General features: G+C 45.5%; 1 protein-coding gene across 1 annotated transcript in view; it reads left to right on the forward strand.

The window, feature by feature from the left end:
• Positions 1–9242: 9242 nt before the first annotated feature.
• LOC104508607 (ubiquitin-conjugating enzyme E2 D2-like) overlaps positions 9243–18096 on the forward strand; it is a gene marked incomplete at its 5' end in the record, with an annotated part of 15828 nt that continues 6974 nt past the window's right edge. The window contains 4 exons of the mRNA XM_010150330.1: positions 9243–9306; positions 13444–13475; positions 13567–13644; positions 13732–13837. Coding sequence (XP_010148632.1) covers positions 9243–9306; positions 13444–13475; positions 13567–13644; positions 13732–13837 — 280 coding nt within the window. The remainder of the gene's footprint in view (positions 9307–13443; positions 13476–13566; positions 13645–13731; positions 13838–18096) is intronic.

The raw sequence follows: 18096 nt of genomic DNA on the forward strand, positions 1-18096 counted from the left end.
GCCGGTTGCGGCCGAGGGGGTCGCTCCTCGCCCGCCGGCGTCGCTCGGGGCGTGGGACTGGGCACGTGTGGGGGCAGCGAGGAGCCCCGCTCCTAGGAGACGCTGCCCGGAGGAGCGAAGCACCGCCTGCGCTGGAAGTTTTGGTGTTGCTCCGCGGGAGTTTCACGGTGAAAGGCTCTTCTCTGTCCTCAAGGAGCGATGGTCTCGGTATTGGACACCGAAGCGCCAAGCATAGTAACCTCGTGATGTTCAACTACACAGAATAGCGTGACTTAGTGTTTTAATGCAGCCAGTGCTGCTCTACAACCTGAGTCATCTAGCAGACTTGTGGGGGGAAAGGCGAGAGGTGCCTTCTCCCAGAGACACCGCGCTCAGTGCTCTAGCCTTTCAGAAAAACACTGCTGCCGAGTCTCCTGTGGTCTTAAAACTACTTTGCTTGATCATCGTAGTATCTCTTACCAGGAAAAATACCTCTCGTCAAGAGAGGATTATTAAAGTACACTTTTATTACCTCTTGGTGAGTCAGACAGGGAGTTTATAGCCTTTTCCCCACAAAACGTGTAGCTGTCAGTCTGGAGTCTCCGTGCAAGGTTCAGGTGTAGAAGCTAGTCCTCCCCTAGGGTTTCTGGTCTCCATTACTATGCAAATCTGACTTGTCTGGAACCAGATGTGAACCCGCTGCGTGATATTTAAGATCAGGTCGCTGGTTTTGTTACGTGTGTAGGGTTGGGTTTGGGTTCTGTGTTAACCTTTTTGCTTTGTTGGTGAAGCTTCATGTGTTACACTGATCGAATTAAAGCTAAGGTGGAGAAGAAAAACGTATGCTTGGGAATGGGTAGAGCTTGGAAGGATTTTGAGTATAATTCCATGTATTGAAGCATCCAGATAAGTGTGTGGTAGCGGGTTACGTAAGGAAGTTGTGCTCCAGCTGAGTGTCACTTGCCTGCACCGTTCTGTCACTTACTTGGGGTGATGCTCGGTACAAGCTGAAGCCTGTTCCACAGCGCGTTTGTGGGCTCACAGGTGTTTTGAAAGGGCACTTCCTCCTTGGGAGTGGGTCATCTGCCTGCCTTTGGAGCAGGCCTGGGAAGCACGGCCGTGAATGCTGAAGGGGATAAATGTGACTGCTGGGAGAAGGGGGTGCATGCGGGTAGTGCAGGGCTTTTGTGGGCAGGGTGTATCTTCTAGCAGGTAACTGGGGAAGCAGGAAAAGCTGCTTTATTGTTGATCTGTGAATGCTGAGGCTCAGGATTCAATGCTCTTTTGGAGCACTTCTCTTTCTAGTCTGTGGTTTTTAACAGGAGAGAAGCTGAATGTGTCCGGTCTTTGTTAACATTGGGTGCTTGTGGACCGATTCTTCACGCTGCTTTTCAGAGATAAAGAATCCTGATGGATAATGGGGACTGCGTAAGGTTACAAGAGCTTTTAAATCCTTGGAAGCAGTAAGAGAGCTGTGCCAAAGCGTATTGAGCTCTGCTAAGTACCAAGAGTTTCCAAGGAGTTGGAGTGGTGGCTGTTGAGAAGGGAGACAGTAGGGACAGCCCTACAGAGGCAACATTTCAGACAGAAACAAAGTATGTGAAGGGAAAGAAAAACACTTTTTCTAGCAGTCATGGGGCTTTAAAAGTTAGGTGGGAGTTAAGCTACAGGGCTGTGCCAAAGTGTATTGAGCTCTGCTAAGTACCAAGAGTTTCCAAGGAGTTGGAGTGGTGGCTGTTGAGAAGGGAGACAGTAGGGACAGCCCTACAGAGGCAACATTTCAGACAGAAACAAAGTATGTGAAGGGAAAGAAAAACACTTTTTCTAGCAGTCATGGGGCTTTAAAAGTTAGGTGGGAGTTAAGCTACAGACGAGAAGGGAGTGCTCTTAATTTGAGTTACTGTGGTTGTCTTGGTCAACTACTTAAGTAATAATCATTGGCTGTTTACACTCCAGCTATTTTAAACCCTGTGGAGAGTGTTTGGGTCATCCGTTTTTGTTCTGGTCCCTGGGAAAAGTAGTGATATCGTGTGTATGGTGACCATCCCTGTCAGGATAGCGAGGGCAATGGCGAGTTTCTGACCTTTGCTGTTGCACCTTGTGGCAAGAACAAAAGCCTGTGGAATGTGGATTAAGTAGGAATTATCCCAATAGGCTCGAGTACAAAAACGATGGGAAGGAAAGCTGCTGCTTAGGCATTTTTAGAGGGTGTTATCAATCCCGATACTCAGTGTTCAGGTCTCAGTCTTGCCACTGACTCTCGTGCTCGGCAGTTTGGGTTTTATGCTTTGACCACAGACTGAGGTTTTCTCCAAAGTTTTTGTGCCCTTGAATAATCTAGGGATGAGAGCTTGGAAACAAGCAGAAAATCCTGAGAGTAAACCTTTGATACAGTGTTACCTGAAATGGCCTCTTGTATGCTGAACCCTTCTGGGCTGGAAGGGGGCAGGAGAAAGAGGCCGTTTGCAGCCAGGTAAGTAGTGTTGTTGCTGGTGCGTCCCAGCCTGTCTCTGGTGGCATGGTTGCTCTTGGGGTTGTCCAGAGACTCGAGCTGGAGTAATGTGAAATAGCCGTAGCTGCTCTGAAAGAGCTCGGACTTGAGACCTGCTATCAGACTGCTGCTTGTATTATTCACCGCGAGGGTCTTCGTTCTTGCTTAGGTGCTTTGGACACAGGTCTAAATTCTTGTGAGAAATATTTAGGATGTGAGCAGTGATGCCAGCCTGAGTCCCCTGAAGTGTGGGGGCAACAACAAAGCATAAAACTTTCATTGTTGTTTCTATATCTGTAAGTGATACTTTATCATAGCTTTGTGGATTTGTATTGTAAGCAATGCCATGTGAAGACATCCAGAGGAGCAGTGGGAGTGATGCTGGAGGGCCACAATGAACAGCTTCCATTTTAAGCTGAAGCTCTTGGGATTCACCTGCATCCCTGTCTGCGTTGCTTAGCCTTAGGAGATATGTTACCTATAACTGAATAACTAGGACACCTTTTGGGGTTGCTTTGGGTGGGAGAGCAAGTAAAAGGTTGTTCATTGCCTTTTATGGGTTTTTCCATAAGAACTGCTTGGTGGAGCCTACAGTGAGGGGGAAGGGGAAATTGGAAGCTGTGTTTGAGCCCTGCTGAGGTAAAACACTTTGGTGTAGCAGAGGAATGGTGGCTTATTACCTGTTTTCTGGACTTCTGTAGTGTAAGCAGTACTGCTTTGCAGAGCTAAACTCTGTTCCGGTGATGTTCCTGTTCAGCCGTGGAAAACTATGAGCTTGCCTGTAGTCCAGAGCTGACCGACCCCCTGAGATGCATAAGTGTCGCTTCTCCCAAAGTGAACGCTACCCACAGGTGGCATGCGGGAGGCTACTTGGCTGACTGAACAACGTTGGCGTTAACTGAGTTGTGTCCATGCTACCTGTGCTGACTAAACTTTGTGTTACTGCTGCGCTACTGGTTCTGCCTTCCAGCAGCCAGTGGGAACAACATGATCCTTCTGTCACAGCATCTTCCTGTGTTTGTGGAGCTGCCAGCGCAGCCCACCTGTTAAATAACTTGTGTGTCGCTAGTGTGGAGAATGTTGGTTAAGCTTCTGTTAGCTAGCTAGGCTTTTTGATACTTTTTTGATTCCACACCAGGAGGAAGTTACACATTGCTTTGGTGTTCTTCTGTTCAGTCTTCAAAAAAGATAGATGGCAGTTACAGAGCTTGTTTATAATGTGTACCTTGGTTATTACTGAATTTCATGCAGCTTGACTTTTCTCATGCTACTCACTTAACTGCTTGTCTTCTGACTTTTGCAGAGTCTTCCAAGGAGTCAGTGGATCTGAGCCTTTTCAAGATTAAAAAAGCAGATTCTGCGAAAGGGAAAGGATTAAAATCCTTCTGAAGACTAAAATGCTTCTGTTAATAGGGTAGTAGCCTTAGAATAGCAGATACTCTGGAATTGCAGAAGTCCTGCAGACCAGGAGAGCACCTGTGGATGCTGTAGGGCACTGTGATGTGACCTTGGTGTGAGTGGTGCCTTGTTCAGAGGGACTGCTTGGCGAGCAGAGGTGTGTGCAGTGCATGGTGGATGTAGGCTCTTGTGCCTCACCCTACAGAGAGCCTTCTGTGGCGGGTCAGGGTAGAACCTGCTGGCCTGAGGGACGTGCAGCAGGCTCCGAATATTTGCGTGGGCCCTGCGCAGGTCGCTGGCAGCTGTTCGGCTGTGCTGTGGTCCTGATGCTGAGGTAAGGCAGAGTGCTGTCAGGGTGACATGGACCCTGATCCCTCTTGCTTGTCACTGCTCTGTTGAAAGTTATTAGCAGTCCCTGGTTAAGTGGCTGCAAGTTCCTTTTTGGTTAGATAAATCACAGTTTTGTAAGACAGCCCCAAACTGCCTGTCACAGAAGGGCTTAGGGACTTCAGGTGAAGAAACTTGCTGAAGTCAGAGTAAAAGCTTGTTTTGCTGTCAAAATGCTGCTGTAAGTGAAAATTGGGTTTATAATCAAGCTGATGATATGGTCTCTGAGTAAATTAGAGTTTACAAACTGCTCAGACTGGAGCAGGGAGGAAAGACCATGAGTCCAAGCCGAAAGGGCTTTGGATAATTGATTTGAGGCACATGTGGGATGTGTTGGAGTGTATTTGGGGAACTCTGCTGCCTACCAAGGTTTATTAAAATTGCTGGAACTGACTGCTGCAGGATGCTGGTTTTCTACTTGCTTGATTGGCTTCTTGCTGTTGCCGGTTATATTGGTTGTTCTACCTACAGGCTGCCTTAGTTTTAAGGATCAAGCTAGTGCTACTCTTCTAGCCAGAGCAGTCTTTACCAGGAACGTGTTAGACTGGGGAGGGAATTGTCTAGAGAAATAAAAGTGAACTTCTCTAACAGATGTCTCCGGAGTTTACAATTAAAACGAATTATGACTTGAAACATGTGCAGGGTTAAAGACAAGGCTGAAAGCGCTTGTGTTCAATAGTGTTTTTAAAAAGGGTAGTTTGTGAGCTCCCTGATCAAGATATATTTTTGGATGCAAGACGCTGGCTGCTGGGGAACAGAGGAAGGGGAGGAGGGTGGCAGTGGAGGGCAGCATGGGTCCCAGTGAGACTTGTGGCACTGGCTTTCCTGCCTGTCCTCAGCCTGCACTGGCAGCTGATGCCTTCCATGACCTGGAAGCACGGCCAGGCAGTCTGTGGTGTAAGTACACTCCATCAGCCTTAAAATGCTTTCCTGGAACCCCTGGGTAGGGGGTTGTCTTGTTGGGAACTTAGGAACAGAATTAAATCTGCTTTTGGAGCCTAAATGGTAGTTTCCTGTGTGAATTTTTTAGCTTTTAGGGTATCTTAGTTCATGGATGTAATGGTAGTAGTTTCATTCGACTTGACCTTTGGGCAAGAGACCTTGGACCTTGCTTTGCCTCGTGCTGTGCTTCTACTTCCTCACTTTAGCTGAAGTAATTAATACATTTACTAAGATGGGTCAGGGTAATGGTTTCATCTGCAGCAGTGGGCCCAACCCCAAGGGTGTTTTCCTGTAGAGGGGAGGGCAGAACCTGAACTTCTGTAAGTTGGCTTTTCTAGAAGGCGGCTCGGGGTGAGGGACCCTCCTGGTGGCTTAAACAGACTGAAATCTCAAGGCTGCCTGATTCTTAGCTTTTAAGCTCCTAAAGCAAAACCTTCTGCATGTTTCTTGGGGATCAGAAAGTGTCTGGCACAGTAACCAGCTACAGCTTTCTTCAGGTATTGGTTTAAAGTCAATGTTGTCAATATCAGGCTTGTTCATTGGCCATCAAGCCTTCCCAGATTGTGGGGAAGTAGAGAAGGCCACGCAGTGCAGGGTCTGATATGTGCAGTAATGGCTGAATTGTGGATGATACCAAACTGTAATTGAATCTTCCGTGTATTACAAGTTCCAGTTTTCCGTGAATTCCAGAGTTTGTTCTGAGTTGTAAATGGTCTCCCTTGGCAGCATCTGGAAGCAAAGACCTCAGTATGCCCAGTGTTGTGCCAGCAGTACTTTGGGAGGGACCCAGGAGTTCTCAGAGGGCAAACTAACCTCTCTGACAGGTGCAGAAGCTTGGCACTGCACTGTGGTAGTGGATGCTCGTCTCCCTTTGTACCTGGATAAGTGCAGCCCTGTGTAGCTACTGTTCTCGTTTCAAGCTTTAAACTTGGCTCTACAGGTCGGACGGGTGGGTGGGGCAAGTCTTGCTAGCACGTCAGCAGCTTGAAGGGAATGGCATGTTAACGCGGCCACGGGTGCCCTGCCGGGAAACTGGTGCTGTGTTAGCTTTGCCGGTGCGCGGCGCAGCTGTGTGACTACTGCAGCTGGTGGCCGTGCTCTGGAGGAGGTTAGACTTCCTCCTTGTGATCAGACCTGTTGTACAAAAGCCGGCAGGTTTTGTATTGCAGGGGCTCAAATGGAGGGTTTTTGCTAAACTTGTCCAAGCACAAGGGGTTTACCCGTTGCTTTTTACGTGGGCCTTTTAATCTGAGATGTTTCCATCTGTGAATTCGTAGAGCAGGACCTGAAATGCTGCCTTCAGTGGGAACTGCATCATGAGACTTGTGGTAATGTAAGCTTGTTGTAAGTACTCTCTTCAGTAGATCCTATACATGGCTTCAGGAAATGAGCATTCCTTCTAGCTGGAACTGAAGATTGAAGAAAAAGAAACAGTGTTTTGATGGGAAACTGGACTGCTACTTTGTTGTTGTCTCTCCACCTGTTGTGAGACTTCCCTTGTGTGGTATTGCCAGAGGTGTGTTTCATCTGGCGTGGTGGAGCAGCAGCAGGATGTAGGGTGAATGGCAGGGAAGCTTTGGAGCTCTGTTCCACTGTCTGCTAGAATTACATGCTTAAGCTGCAGCCTGTGCTCGTAACTATTTCCCCTTTATAGCAGGGAAGGTGCATGGCAGGTTCTCAAATATAGTCCATAGTCAGTTGTGGTCTTGTGTGGAAAACGTGGGTTCTTACAGTTGTACTCCTTCCGAGACTAGTGGTGTTGCATTGTATTTGTGCATAAAACAGGAGTGAAGGGAAAGAAAAAAAAGAGAGATTTAGGTAGTTGGTGTCTTTTCATAGATGTGTTTGGGGGTTTGAGAACAATTAAGTAATTGTTGCTGGAAGATTAGCCTGATAGCATTTGGAAGTGGACTGGACTTCTTTATGACTTTAGAAAGAGTAGGTGTGTTCCTGCTTCTGAGTTTTCATGTCCATGCTGCTGAATTTGCACACGTGGAGACTCACTTCATTCTCGTAGCCCTGACTGGAGTGACCCTGGAGAACCGAGGCCTTCGTGTGCGCGTGGAGCGGTGCGTGACTGCATGTTCCTTTGCCGCGCTGAGTGCGCCCCGTGGCTCCGCTTGCTGGTGCTGAAGCAGAGCATGGTGCGGTTTGTTACTCTCTTTTTCAGACTGGTGCTATCTGAAAAGTTTCAGAGTAGGTGCGCTTCTCTAGGGTGGAGCAGCATTCTTTTGTTTCTTGGTGTGTTACTTGACATACGTAGGGGTGTGCTAGCTGGTACTTGCAACCAGGAGGTGTGGAGGGAATGCTCACTTGGCTCAAGCTGGCCACTCTGAATTGGCATGTGTAACTGACAACTCTGAAGGGCCTGCCTCCTCCAGAGGGTGTGTGGAGATGCTCCCCACCTTCAGGAGGGAGTAGGCCCTTCAGCAGGTGCTGTGTGCTCAGTATCTACTGTCCAGGTTGAACCACGAGGTGTGGGAGCGGAGTTTGTGTGGGCCAGTGCTGTAAGCAGCTTGGTAGGAGCACTAGGAAAGCTTCAGTCTGTGGTGTCAGGTCAGGAGGCTTTCAGCTGCACTCTGTAGAGGTTGGGAGCTGCTGAGAACAAACCCAAACTTGTGTGTGCTTTACAGTAGTTGGGGTATGTGAAGCTTTGTGTTGCCTTGCAAGACTTCTGGGGGCTTCGTACTGAGGGGAAAAATCAAGGCTTACCTGTTGGATGTCAGTTTCTCTGGAACAGAAGAGGGTTAGGTTAGTGCTGGCCTCCCAGTTCGTGGGAAGCATAAGCTGGAACTCCCAGAGATGATCTATTCAAGAACTTAAATACTGCCTGTTAATAATGAAAGGCCATTCAGTGACAAGCTTTTTCCATTCCTTCCATCAGCCTGTCTTGATCATTGTCCTTAAATATGTTGTCTGTCAAAAGCTTCAGATAAGTCTGGTATCTGTAACTCTGCTGTGGACTGTTGCTGGGAACCCTTGCAGGCTGGGAGGTGTGAAGCTGAATGTGCAACAGGCCAGAGACAGCATGGGAGTGTTCCCTGGATGGTAGACTTAGTTGTTGTGGTTTTCTGGTGTTTGTTTGGCTTTCTAGACCAGGCTAGCACAGAAAAAGGTGTGACTATGTTCGTGCAAAGCAGGTCAGTGGCTGAGCCGGGAATATAGCAAAGTTTCACTTTCAAGTTTTTTTCTGTTTGCACTTCCCACTAATTGTCCACTTCCTGAGCAAACTGCTAATGTGAGTTACTGGTGACAGTGTGGACTCTTCTTTCTGATCTGGGCTGAAATTTTGCTTCAGATTGAAACCTGGTATAGTTCAGAAGTATTAGTAATTACTCAAACCGTTCAGGCAGAGCGATTGAGACTCATAATAGGATTTCTTCAGAGGAAAACTTGACTCACACAGGTACTTAAAGAGAGGTTTTCCGTTCATGGGCTAGCAGTCTGTAAGTAGAGAAAGCCTTGCCTTTTATTCCATTTAACCACCTATGTTTGCTGATGCGCACATCTGGAGATGAAACAGCTGCAGGTTATTGAAGTTTTGCACACTTTGAAAAGGCTACTGCAGGCTTGAGGTGGTAACCCAGAGCACTATTGCTGGAGCAACCTGGGAGCTGTTACAATATGGGGGCTAATAAGGCTAATGCTGAGCATTGTTGGATTGAGGCCACCTTATCTCTCTGTGACCTGGAGATAGTGGGGTGTATACTACCTTCATAATGCTTGTGATTTCTTACGTTTTATCATCAGTGAAGGCAAACCTGATAGACCCTATGACTTGCTGAAGGTTGCTGTGACAGAGAATGGAAAGCTGGAGAGGAAACCGATGCATATGCTAAACACCTTACCTGAATTTAAGATGCAACTTGGCTTTCTGGTGTCCTGGCTGTTACTTTTTTGGTGTTGCTATTCTTGTGGTTTCAGGAAGCTCACTGATGTGAGTGTTCATGAGCAAGAACGATGGCCAAAGTGCCACTAACAGTGTTTTTAGCAGTAACGTGACTGGTCTTGAAATTAAATCAAATAAACTGTTCCTGTTTTTTAGGAGTTGAATGATCTGGCACGTGATCCTCCAGCACAGTGTTCAGCATGGCCCGTTGGTGATGACAGTAAGTATGCTATTATCAGCAAACACCTGCTGTCTCTAACTTTTTCCTTCTAAAGTGGGACGTCCAGTTGCTTAGCAAGGAGAACTCTTCTGTTTCTTCTTTGGTTAGAGTACTAGGTGGTACTCCACATACCAGTCTTCAATTTGTTGCCCTTCTGCATCTCTTGGTACCTTCCTTGTATCACTGGAGATCTGGGTTACTCCCGTTTTATTGAATGGGCAGCACTGGGTACTTCTTCACTTAATTCAAAGGTGTAACTCTGCAGGGTGTAAGTTACCAAACTTCAGTGGCTCTGTGGCCAAACCAGCAAGCAGCTGCGTGCAGCTTTCTGAACTCCCGTGGTAGCTAATCGCCATTGGGTGTAGCCACATGGTCTTGTGGAAGTAACACCATCTACTCCTGATACTAGACATTAGAACAGCAGGTCAGGGTTAACTGGGTTTTCCACAGGAGTTAGTTAACGCTGCATCGTAAGAGGGTTACATGCAGCCCTTGGGGATAAGAGGTTAAAGTGTGAATGGAAGGAAAGCTAGTTGTTAAATTAGAATTTGAATCATGAGGTAATGTCAGATTTCTTTAAGAAGTTTAGTTTCTGTGGCCAAATGGGTATTAAGAACACTGGAAATGTTGCTTGTTCTTTAATCTGCTTTGTGCTATTGTATTATGGAGCACACCAGAGTATAAGAACTGAGAAACAGGTTTGGCTGTTAATTTTTAGGCAGTATTTCACTCAAGTTGTAATACTATTTGTGGCTTTCTCAGTTAGCAAATTTGGAGTGTCTAAATCCTGCTCTTCTGACTTTGACAAGTTGCTTGATTTGGAGGTAGCTGCTTAGATAGGAGGTGCAGGTGGAGCATCCTTAAATCACATGGTACTGTTCTGTTTGAAAAGTGTACTCCGATCAGTTGGCCCTGCCAAGTTCCAAGTAAGGGATAGCCCAGGAAAATCTTCTTGGCTTACACACCAGCTGTCTGTCTTTCCCATGCAAGGCTGTTCACCTGGTGTGTGATTTGGAGTTGTTCTGTCCTTTTGAAACTTGAGGAGCTGTGTTAAGGTAGAAAAAAAGCAGCTTTCCTTAAAGTCCTACTCCAAATATTTTTGTCTAACATTGTTTTATAGTAAGATCTACTGTCATCTTGTGCACATGTCTTTGCCTAGGGAGGAAGACAAGATAAAGCATGTGACTTGGCCTAATGGCGTTTATATGGATCCTCTTTATCTTAGCTGTGGGTAATGTTCTCCACCCTCGTTTGAGTAGCTGTGAATAAGGCTTCATTAATTGTTGCCCTGTACTTTAAAGATCTCTCACAGAAAGACATCATAAATTGCAGTGGTTTTGCAAGCTGTACAGTCTCCTCTGTATTAGCTAGGATTTTGCACTTTCTAGTGCGCTACTTTTTATAGCAGCGTTAAACTCTTGGTCATAATTGAGTAAGAAGGATGTTTGCAATGAGATATGAATGCTTGCAAATTCACCTTTTGCTTTACAACTTTACCATGGGCCTGCATTCAACTCAGTGGTATTTAGTGCAGAAAATGCCCGAGACAAGGGAATGAATTTACACTTTCTTGGAGATGTTCTGCTGTGTGAGAGGCTGTGTGAGAACACCTGAAGCTTTGACTGGGCTGCCCATTGAGCTTGCTGTGCAATGTGGTCTTTGGGCATTCAGCAAAGCATCCCAGCTCACAAGTAGCTTTCATTGAAAGCTGCATTTGGTTTTGAGGGTTTTTAGCAGTAGTGTCAAGCTTCTACTTACTCCACTTATTTCTGCTTCCAAAAAAGTATTTCAAAGAAGCTTGTAGTTTTATGGAAGAGAAATTATGAAGATGTAGAGCCAGTCAGGCTTTTTTTCCCTTAAATTAGCACGTGTAATTTGTGCCATGATAAACTACTGTGTAGTTTCCAGAGACTATTAGAGGTGGTGGAGATCGTCAGGTGGAGGAGGTGCTAATGTAAGTCGGTGAATGCTTGTAATGGGAAGTTACTACTGAATACAGAAAGCTTTAAAGTAAAATGTGGTTCTACTCGTGCCACCTTTCTGAAAGGCCTCTAATGAAAGATTTTGACTACTGAGAGCAACACTCTGGGCGCATGTAAGTGCATAGCAGTGGCAGCAACAGAAAGGTGCCTTCTCTGAGATCCCTGTGCTCTAGGTCTCCTCGGTTGCCTTGTCAGAATGACATTTCTGAGTGCAAGCACAGTGTGCCCTGAAAAGTGGTATCTTGTGGCTAGTCCAGCCGATGTAAACTGTCCCCAGCTACAAGCTGCTTGTCCCTGTAGTTCATAACCTTTGGAAAGTGAAGAGCTGTTTCTGCCTTGTTAACTGCAGGGACAGGGTTTTCTTTCTCTTGGCAATGTAGTTTTAGCTCTCTTCCCCCCACCTCTGGCCTTTGTTTCAAAAATATGCTTGGGACTGGATAATACTAGTATGCTTCCAGAGTGTGTAGTTGACTTCAAGCACATACCTGTGCCTAGCTGCTGTATGTCAGCAACCCCCTTACTGGGTAAATAACTTCTTGAATGGTTGATTTCAGAGTAAAGAAGTGATTAAAATAAGCTCTGCAGGACATATCCATCTTTTAGTTCATCAAACTTGTCCTGGATGTTTTGAGAATCTAAAGCTTTGGTTAAACAAGCACTTTCCTTGAGTCTGGGGTGGCAGTTAGAACCCCTACCACACACACACACAAAACCCAACCCAAAACCTACCCAAACCACACCTGTGACTTATAAAATGTTAAGATTCACTGTGTTTCTCGCTGTCCCACTCCAGGTGGTACGGGCTTCCTGTGAAGCTCTCTGAATCTTTTAAAATTGGTGAAGACTACATACAAGCATGTGAACCGCCGTTTTGGTTTCCTGACTCTGCAGTGAGGGTAGAGCTTCTCAGAAGACTAGCTGGTGTCTCCAGCTGTAATGCCCTTTGTAACCACCACCCTGCTGCTCTAACAAAACACTCCCTTGTCTTGGCAGGGCTATTGCCACCATGCTTTTTTCTCCTTCCTTGTATGAGATCATTGCCAGTTTTAATGTCTATACCACATGTAATTAAAAACTGCTTGTGCTAGATCAGAACGAGTAGTGCCACTCTGGGCCAGAATGATTTTGGCACAGCTAGACTTGAAAGCTGTAGCGACCAGTTGCAGGGTAAGTATGTACCTGCAAGTGGCTTCAGCTTCTCTTTCTTGAAGACTTACCTTGCCACAGCTGGAGTCTTCCACACAGTTCCCCAGTTCTGGAGATGTGATGTGGCTGACCTCCATGCAGAGGGAAACTTCCCGCAGTACTGTTGCATGTGAAGTTTGTGAAGCTGGTGCTCTTTGCGCAGCTAGTGTTAGAGCGTTTGGAGGACGCAGGAGCCCTGAGAACTTCCTAACGTGCTTCATGCAAATTAACAGCTTTGTTTTCCTTATGTTCTGCAGCATAAAGACATTCTTCACGAATCTTCATATTGCCAGATTAAGATGTTCTCTTGGACAGATGCATATGAGTGAGACTTAATTTTTGTCTGTTTAACCTAAAGTGTGTACTAGCACATCTTGGTCCCAGGTACTGAGCAGACTGGCATTCGTGCAGTCTCTGAAGACTTGCATTGCTTTCTGCTGCTTTAGGGAGATCCTGAGGCCTCTGGAGACTAAGTGTAAACATTCAGACAAGGTAACACTGGCTTAGGTTACCTCTTCACATATGGCATATACAAAGCTTAGGCTTACCCTCCATTTAACTAGAGATCCTACCTAAGAAGGTGTGAGTTCATGCTGTAGCTAGCTCCAAGGGGGCAGCACAGTCATTGGAAGCCAGGCTTTGATTCAGGTGCTTCGTTGGAAGTAACAAAGTTGAAATAACAAATGTGTTGTCTGAAATGTTGACTGTAACTGCTTGGATTTCTATTGTAAAGGGATTTTTTGCAGGGCACAACATGTGTGTGGTATCACAGCAGTCCCAAAGTGTGGACCAAGTGGATGTGGAGTGTTGAGTACTTTGCTCTGTCTCTGATTAATTCTTTGGCTTGCTTCCTTGCAGCCTTTCAGAAGGCTTTGTTTTTAAAGTAGCCTTTTCTGTGCTGCTTTGTCTGGAAGCAAGTATTTCATTACTTTTAGCTTCTCCAACTGAAGTAAGTCTTTCTCTTTTTCAGTGTTCCATTGGCAAGCTACAATAATGGGACCAGTAAGTATGAGAGAATTGATGCCCCTAGCTTTTTATGACCAGACTTCTTGCAGTAACTCCTCAAATGTCAATGATTCTTTTTCATTAACAGAATGACAGTCCCTATCAAGGTGGAGTATTTTTCTTGACAATTCACTTCCCAACAGATTATCCCTTCAAACCACCTAAGGTGAGTGGCTTGTATCACAAATCTCTTCATTACTGTATGGTCTGATGTCATATATGAGCCTGCACTGAAATTTTCCTTCTTCTGCAGGTTGCATTTACAACAAGAATCTATCATCCAAATATTAACAGTAATGGCAGCATTTGTCTTGATATTCTACGATCACAGTGGTCCCCAGCACTAACTATTTCAAAAGGTACCTCCAATGCTCATTTAATTTTACTCTGCTGAAATGAATTACTGATTTGGATTTAGAATGTAAAAACTGCTGTGTTCCTGCTGTCACCAGTTTCTGTGGTCACTGCTGCAGTCCTGTGACTCTACAGCTAGCGTGAAGCCAACTCGTGAGCGCAGGGTGCTCTGGACATCCAATTTCCCTGGGACTGTTAACTTTGCCAGCGGATCACAGAAGTCTTGCCACCTCACCTCAGAGTCTAAGCACTTTAACTGAGAAAACCCCAACAAAACCAAAATTAAACTTAGTACCTGACAGTGGGAGACTTCAGTGTTCACAATGCATGCCAAGTAAAATGTAGGGAACAGCTGTGGCCTTCAAAAAACACTAAACCTGCTTTGTTTCTCTGTCACCTTAAAAAAAGGCCCTTTTTCAAGGGGTACATCGAAACTCAGTATTCATCACTTTTTAAACAAAACCTTCAATGACATGACTAAAACATGTTTAAAACAAGCTGCTTTGCACTAGCTTAATGTTTGGTTTTTTTTTAAGCTAGAACCATCTTCAGCTCTGTGAACTGTGTTAGCTTGTGGGGCACTAGAATACATCCTCTGCCTGGTGGAGCAGTATTTATATTTAACGCAAACGGGAGGTTTAAAACACCACGAAGACCCAGGATTGAATTTTACTGATTTTTCTGGCTACTGAAAGTGTAGGTCTATGGCTGGTAGATCTACTCATGGCAATTGAGAATGTTTTGTCTTCTGTATGTGAATCATGGCCTGACCATTCCATTTTTGTGGCTTCACGCTATTTTTGTAATTCAGTGTGGCAAACACCATATTTAATTACAGTATCCTCCACACTGTCCCAGCTCTGTGAGGCTATCCTGCTGGCTCTGTTTCTTCTCTCCAATTACGTGTGATGCTCCTGGACACTTCCTTTTTGGCTCAGACTGGTACACCTCCCTTGCACGTCATAACTGTCCCTTTACATCCTTTTAAATGTCCCTTTTGCTGAACTCACAAAAGCTCCTACCTTCTCTGGCCAGCTAAAGGCATCTGCATTTGTAGAAACAGATGAAAAGGCAAAACAGTATCTTGATTTAGCTCTTGAAAGGAGTGAACCTGCTAGTGCACAAAGCTGAAGGTCCTCACTGAGTTGAGAGAACTGAAGAAATGGTTTCAGTCAAGGGGAAATGATTGTCAGGTTGATGCAGTTTTTGTTACAACTGCTTTCAGTCAATTGCTGATGACTAACCAAACCATTCTATGACTGTTGGAAGCACTAAGCTAGTACAAAGTACTGATGCTGTGTTATGCTTAGATTAAACTGGTGAGAACATTATAGTTGAAGAATGTGTAGTGTGGCACAGGATCTTCCTTTTCTTTGTTTTGGAGAATCCTAAATTGACAATACAAGTAACAGGCATCTGGAGAGGTGATAGATAGCAGGTTTGAAAAGACTGGAGGATTGGCTGGAATTAGGACAGTTGAAAAAAGATGGGGCAAGAATTTAAGACATCAGTGAAGGACATCAGTTGTCTACCTGTTAATGGTTGTCAGCTTAATCACTCACAAAATACACCTTAATATTAATTTTGCAACCCAAATACGATTGCAGTATGCTCCTATCAGCCCCATCTCCTCCTGTTCGCTGCCTTGAACTGTCCGTAGGAATGCACAGTCTCCTTCATATAGCACAAAACAGCTACAGGTGTAACCAGTGAGAAGACAGTCTTGGTTGAGATCCCTTGGTGTTCATTTTATGAAGGAAGTAAAGGCAGCGAAAGAAACTCTTAAGGGTGACTTCACAGAAATTCAGAACACTTTCCCTCAGAAGAAACAGGGCTGTCTTGTCAGAAAGCAGATCTCAACTAAGAGGCAAGAGCTGGTACTTAAAAGAAGCATTCCCATCTTGAACAAGTATAAATAAATTCCACAAAGGCAGCTTCAGACATGTAGGGTGGAAGTCTGACACAGTTTTAAACTGAAAGCAGTTGTAGACTCTGGGACTGTTTCAGCTCTCTGATAGCTCTTTGAGCCTTGTAAGCTTATGGAGTTTACATCCCTTCCAGAGCAGCGATTTAGTATTTGGAGTGTAGATTTCTTAGAGTATGTCCCAAATTGCAGCACCTTTAAAGGGGATGCCATTGGGAGCAAGCAGTTTTAAAATCAGTCTGTAAGCTGATGCCTACAGCACAGCTATTAACAAAAGCATGCTTTTTTTTTTTCTTTACTAGTAGAGAAAGTGGGCAAGACAAGAAGCAGTTCTAGGAAGCAGCTTACCCTACACAGCTTCCTCCTCCTCAGGCATCTGGTAGGCAACACTGTCAGCAGCTCACAAGGGGCTGGGTGTTATGTTGCAATTCATGTCTAGTGCACAAACATGTTTTTCACCCTAACCTGCAAGGGGGAAGGGGTATGCAGTGACATCCTTTTCATCTATAGTACCCCTTTTCTGGTGGGAAGACTGAAAGATCGCATCAGTGCTACTTAATCATCCCAGTTAAGTGGTAATGGTTGGGGTCTCTGCTCCTTGCACTCTGGAGGGTAGTGGGCTGCTCCAGGTGGTACTGGGGGTATCTGGCCTGGGAGCCTGCCCGCTTTGCTGGGTAAGACAGTGAAGGCCTGAGCATGGGGGCTAGTAGAGCAGTTTTATTTTAGAGTGCTAAATAAATAAGGAAGTTTCTCGCACTCTATAAGCAACTTGATAAAGTGTTCGTGGCTACAGTAGTTATCTTGGGTTTTTCATCTGTCTTTTGAAATGTTTGTCCCTCCTAGAATTCTTACAAGGGGCTCAGAAGAGCTGGGAGAGCAACACTGAGTGTCTCGGTAGAATAGCAAACTAACCTACGTTAGATTTACTAATACAAGCGTTCCTCAAGGAATACGTGTTGTAGAATAAATAATCTCAAAGTACAGTCTTAAGCATACCTTGGTGCTTAATTTAAACTCCAAAGCTTTAGCAGAATGCATAGGCTTGAATTAAAAATGTTGTCTTAAAGTCTGCACGCTTAAGTATCGTTATGAAGGATCATTGCCTTAAATGGATGAATAAAGTGTTTTAATGTGATTATAACTGTTCCCAGTCATTTTTGGGAAAATCCCACTTTCTCTTGAATGGGGCAAGCGGATGTGCAAGAGTTACCGCTAAGCTGAAGTACCTCAGTAAAGGTCAGGCTAACTTGCTGTGTCCTGTCCCACTTCTCCCTGTGTTTTATAACTGATAAACCGTGGAGCTTACGCTGAGTGCGTTGGGTTTGCTGCCTGGTGAGCCCCAGTGGGTGACTTAGCTGCTTTTGGAACAGCGTGAGCTGAACTCTAGAGTTAACTCTTCTGTGCCCACTGCAGTGCGACTTTTCTGTGGTGCTGCTCTGTTTAAGAATCACTTTACCAAGATGTACAGGGTGGGAATTCCCAAGTACTCAGCAACCTAAATGAACTTGGTCTTCACAGTGCAGTTTTCAAAACTGGGAACTTGCGTTCTGATCCTCCTTTTGGCTTTTGATTTGCCTGATGTTATGCTTAACCAAATAGTTGGGGGGTGGGGCACGGCACAACTTTGTCACATAGCATGGATCAGACTTTCCATGTGTGTTGAGTTAGGGTTGTATGGGAAACCTCCAGTTTAGGACTTCCTTCTCATTTACAACTTTAATGTAGCTACTTGTGTAGCTTCCCAGCAGTTGTGCTTGCTGCAGGGAAGGCTGCAGCAGGAGGAGTGTCGCTCGTGGGTACTGGTAAAGCCACAGTTAGAGCACTCTGCCCAGTGCTGGGCAATCCACAGTGAGAGACGTGGACATACTAGAGTCCAGTGAAGGGTCATGAACATGAAAGGACTGCGCATCTCCCATTATGAGGAAAGGCTGAGAGAGCTGGGGCTATTCAGCTTGGAGAAGGGGGAGGCTATGGGGAATCTTACATAAATACTTGAAGGCAGACTGCAGAGATGACAGAGACAGGCTCTTAGTGGTGCCCAGTGACAGAACCAGAGGCAATGGGCACAAAGTGAAACACAGGAGGGTCTCTGGCCATCAGGAAACGTCCCCCCCATCCTCTGAGGAGGCTGAGCACATACTGCCCAGGGAGGTTGTGGAGTCTCCATCCTTGGAGATACTCAAAAGCTCTCTGGACATGGTCATGAGCAACCTGCTCTGAGCAAGGAGGTTGGACAAGATGGGCTCTAGAGATCCCTTCCAACCTCAACCAGTCTGTGATACACTGAGCAAAACTTAACTTTTCTCTTGTTACCAGAAATCGTTGAACTGACTTAGCAGG

This window comes from Eurypyga helias, unplaced genomic scaffold (genome assembly GCF_000690775.1).
Source record: "Eurypyga helias isolate BGI_N326 unplaced genomic scaffold, ASM69077v1 scaffold8700, whole genome shotgun sequence".
NCBI lineage: Eukaryota > Metazoa > Chordata > Aves > Eurypygiformes > Eurypygidae > Eurypyga > Eurypyga helias.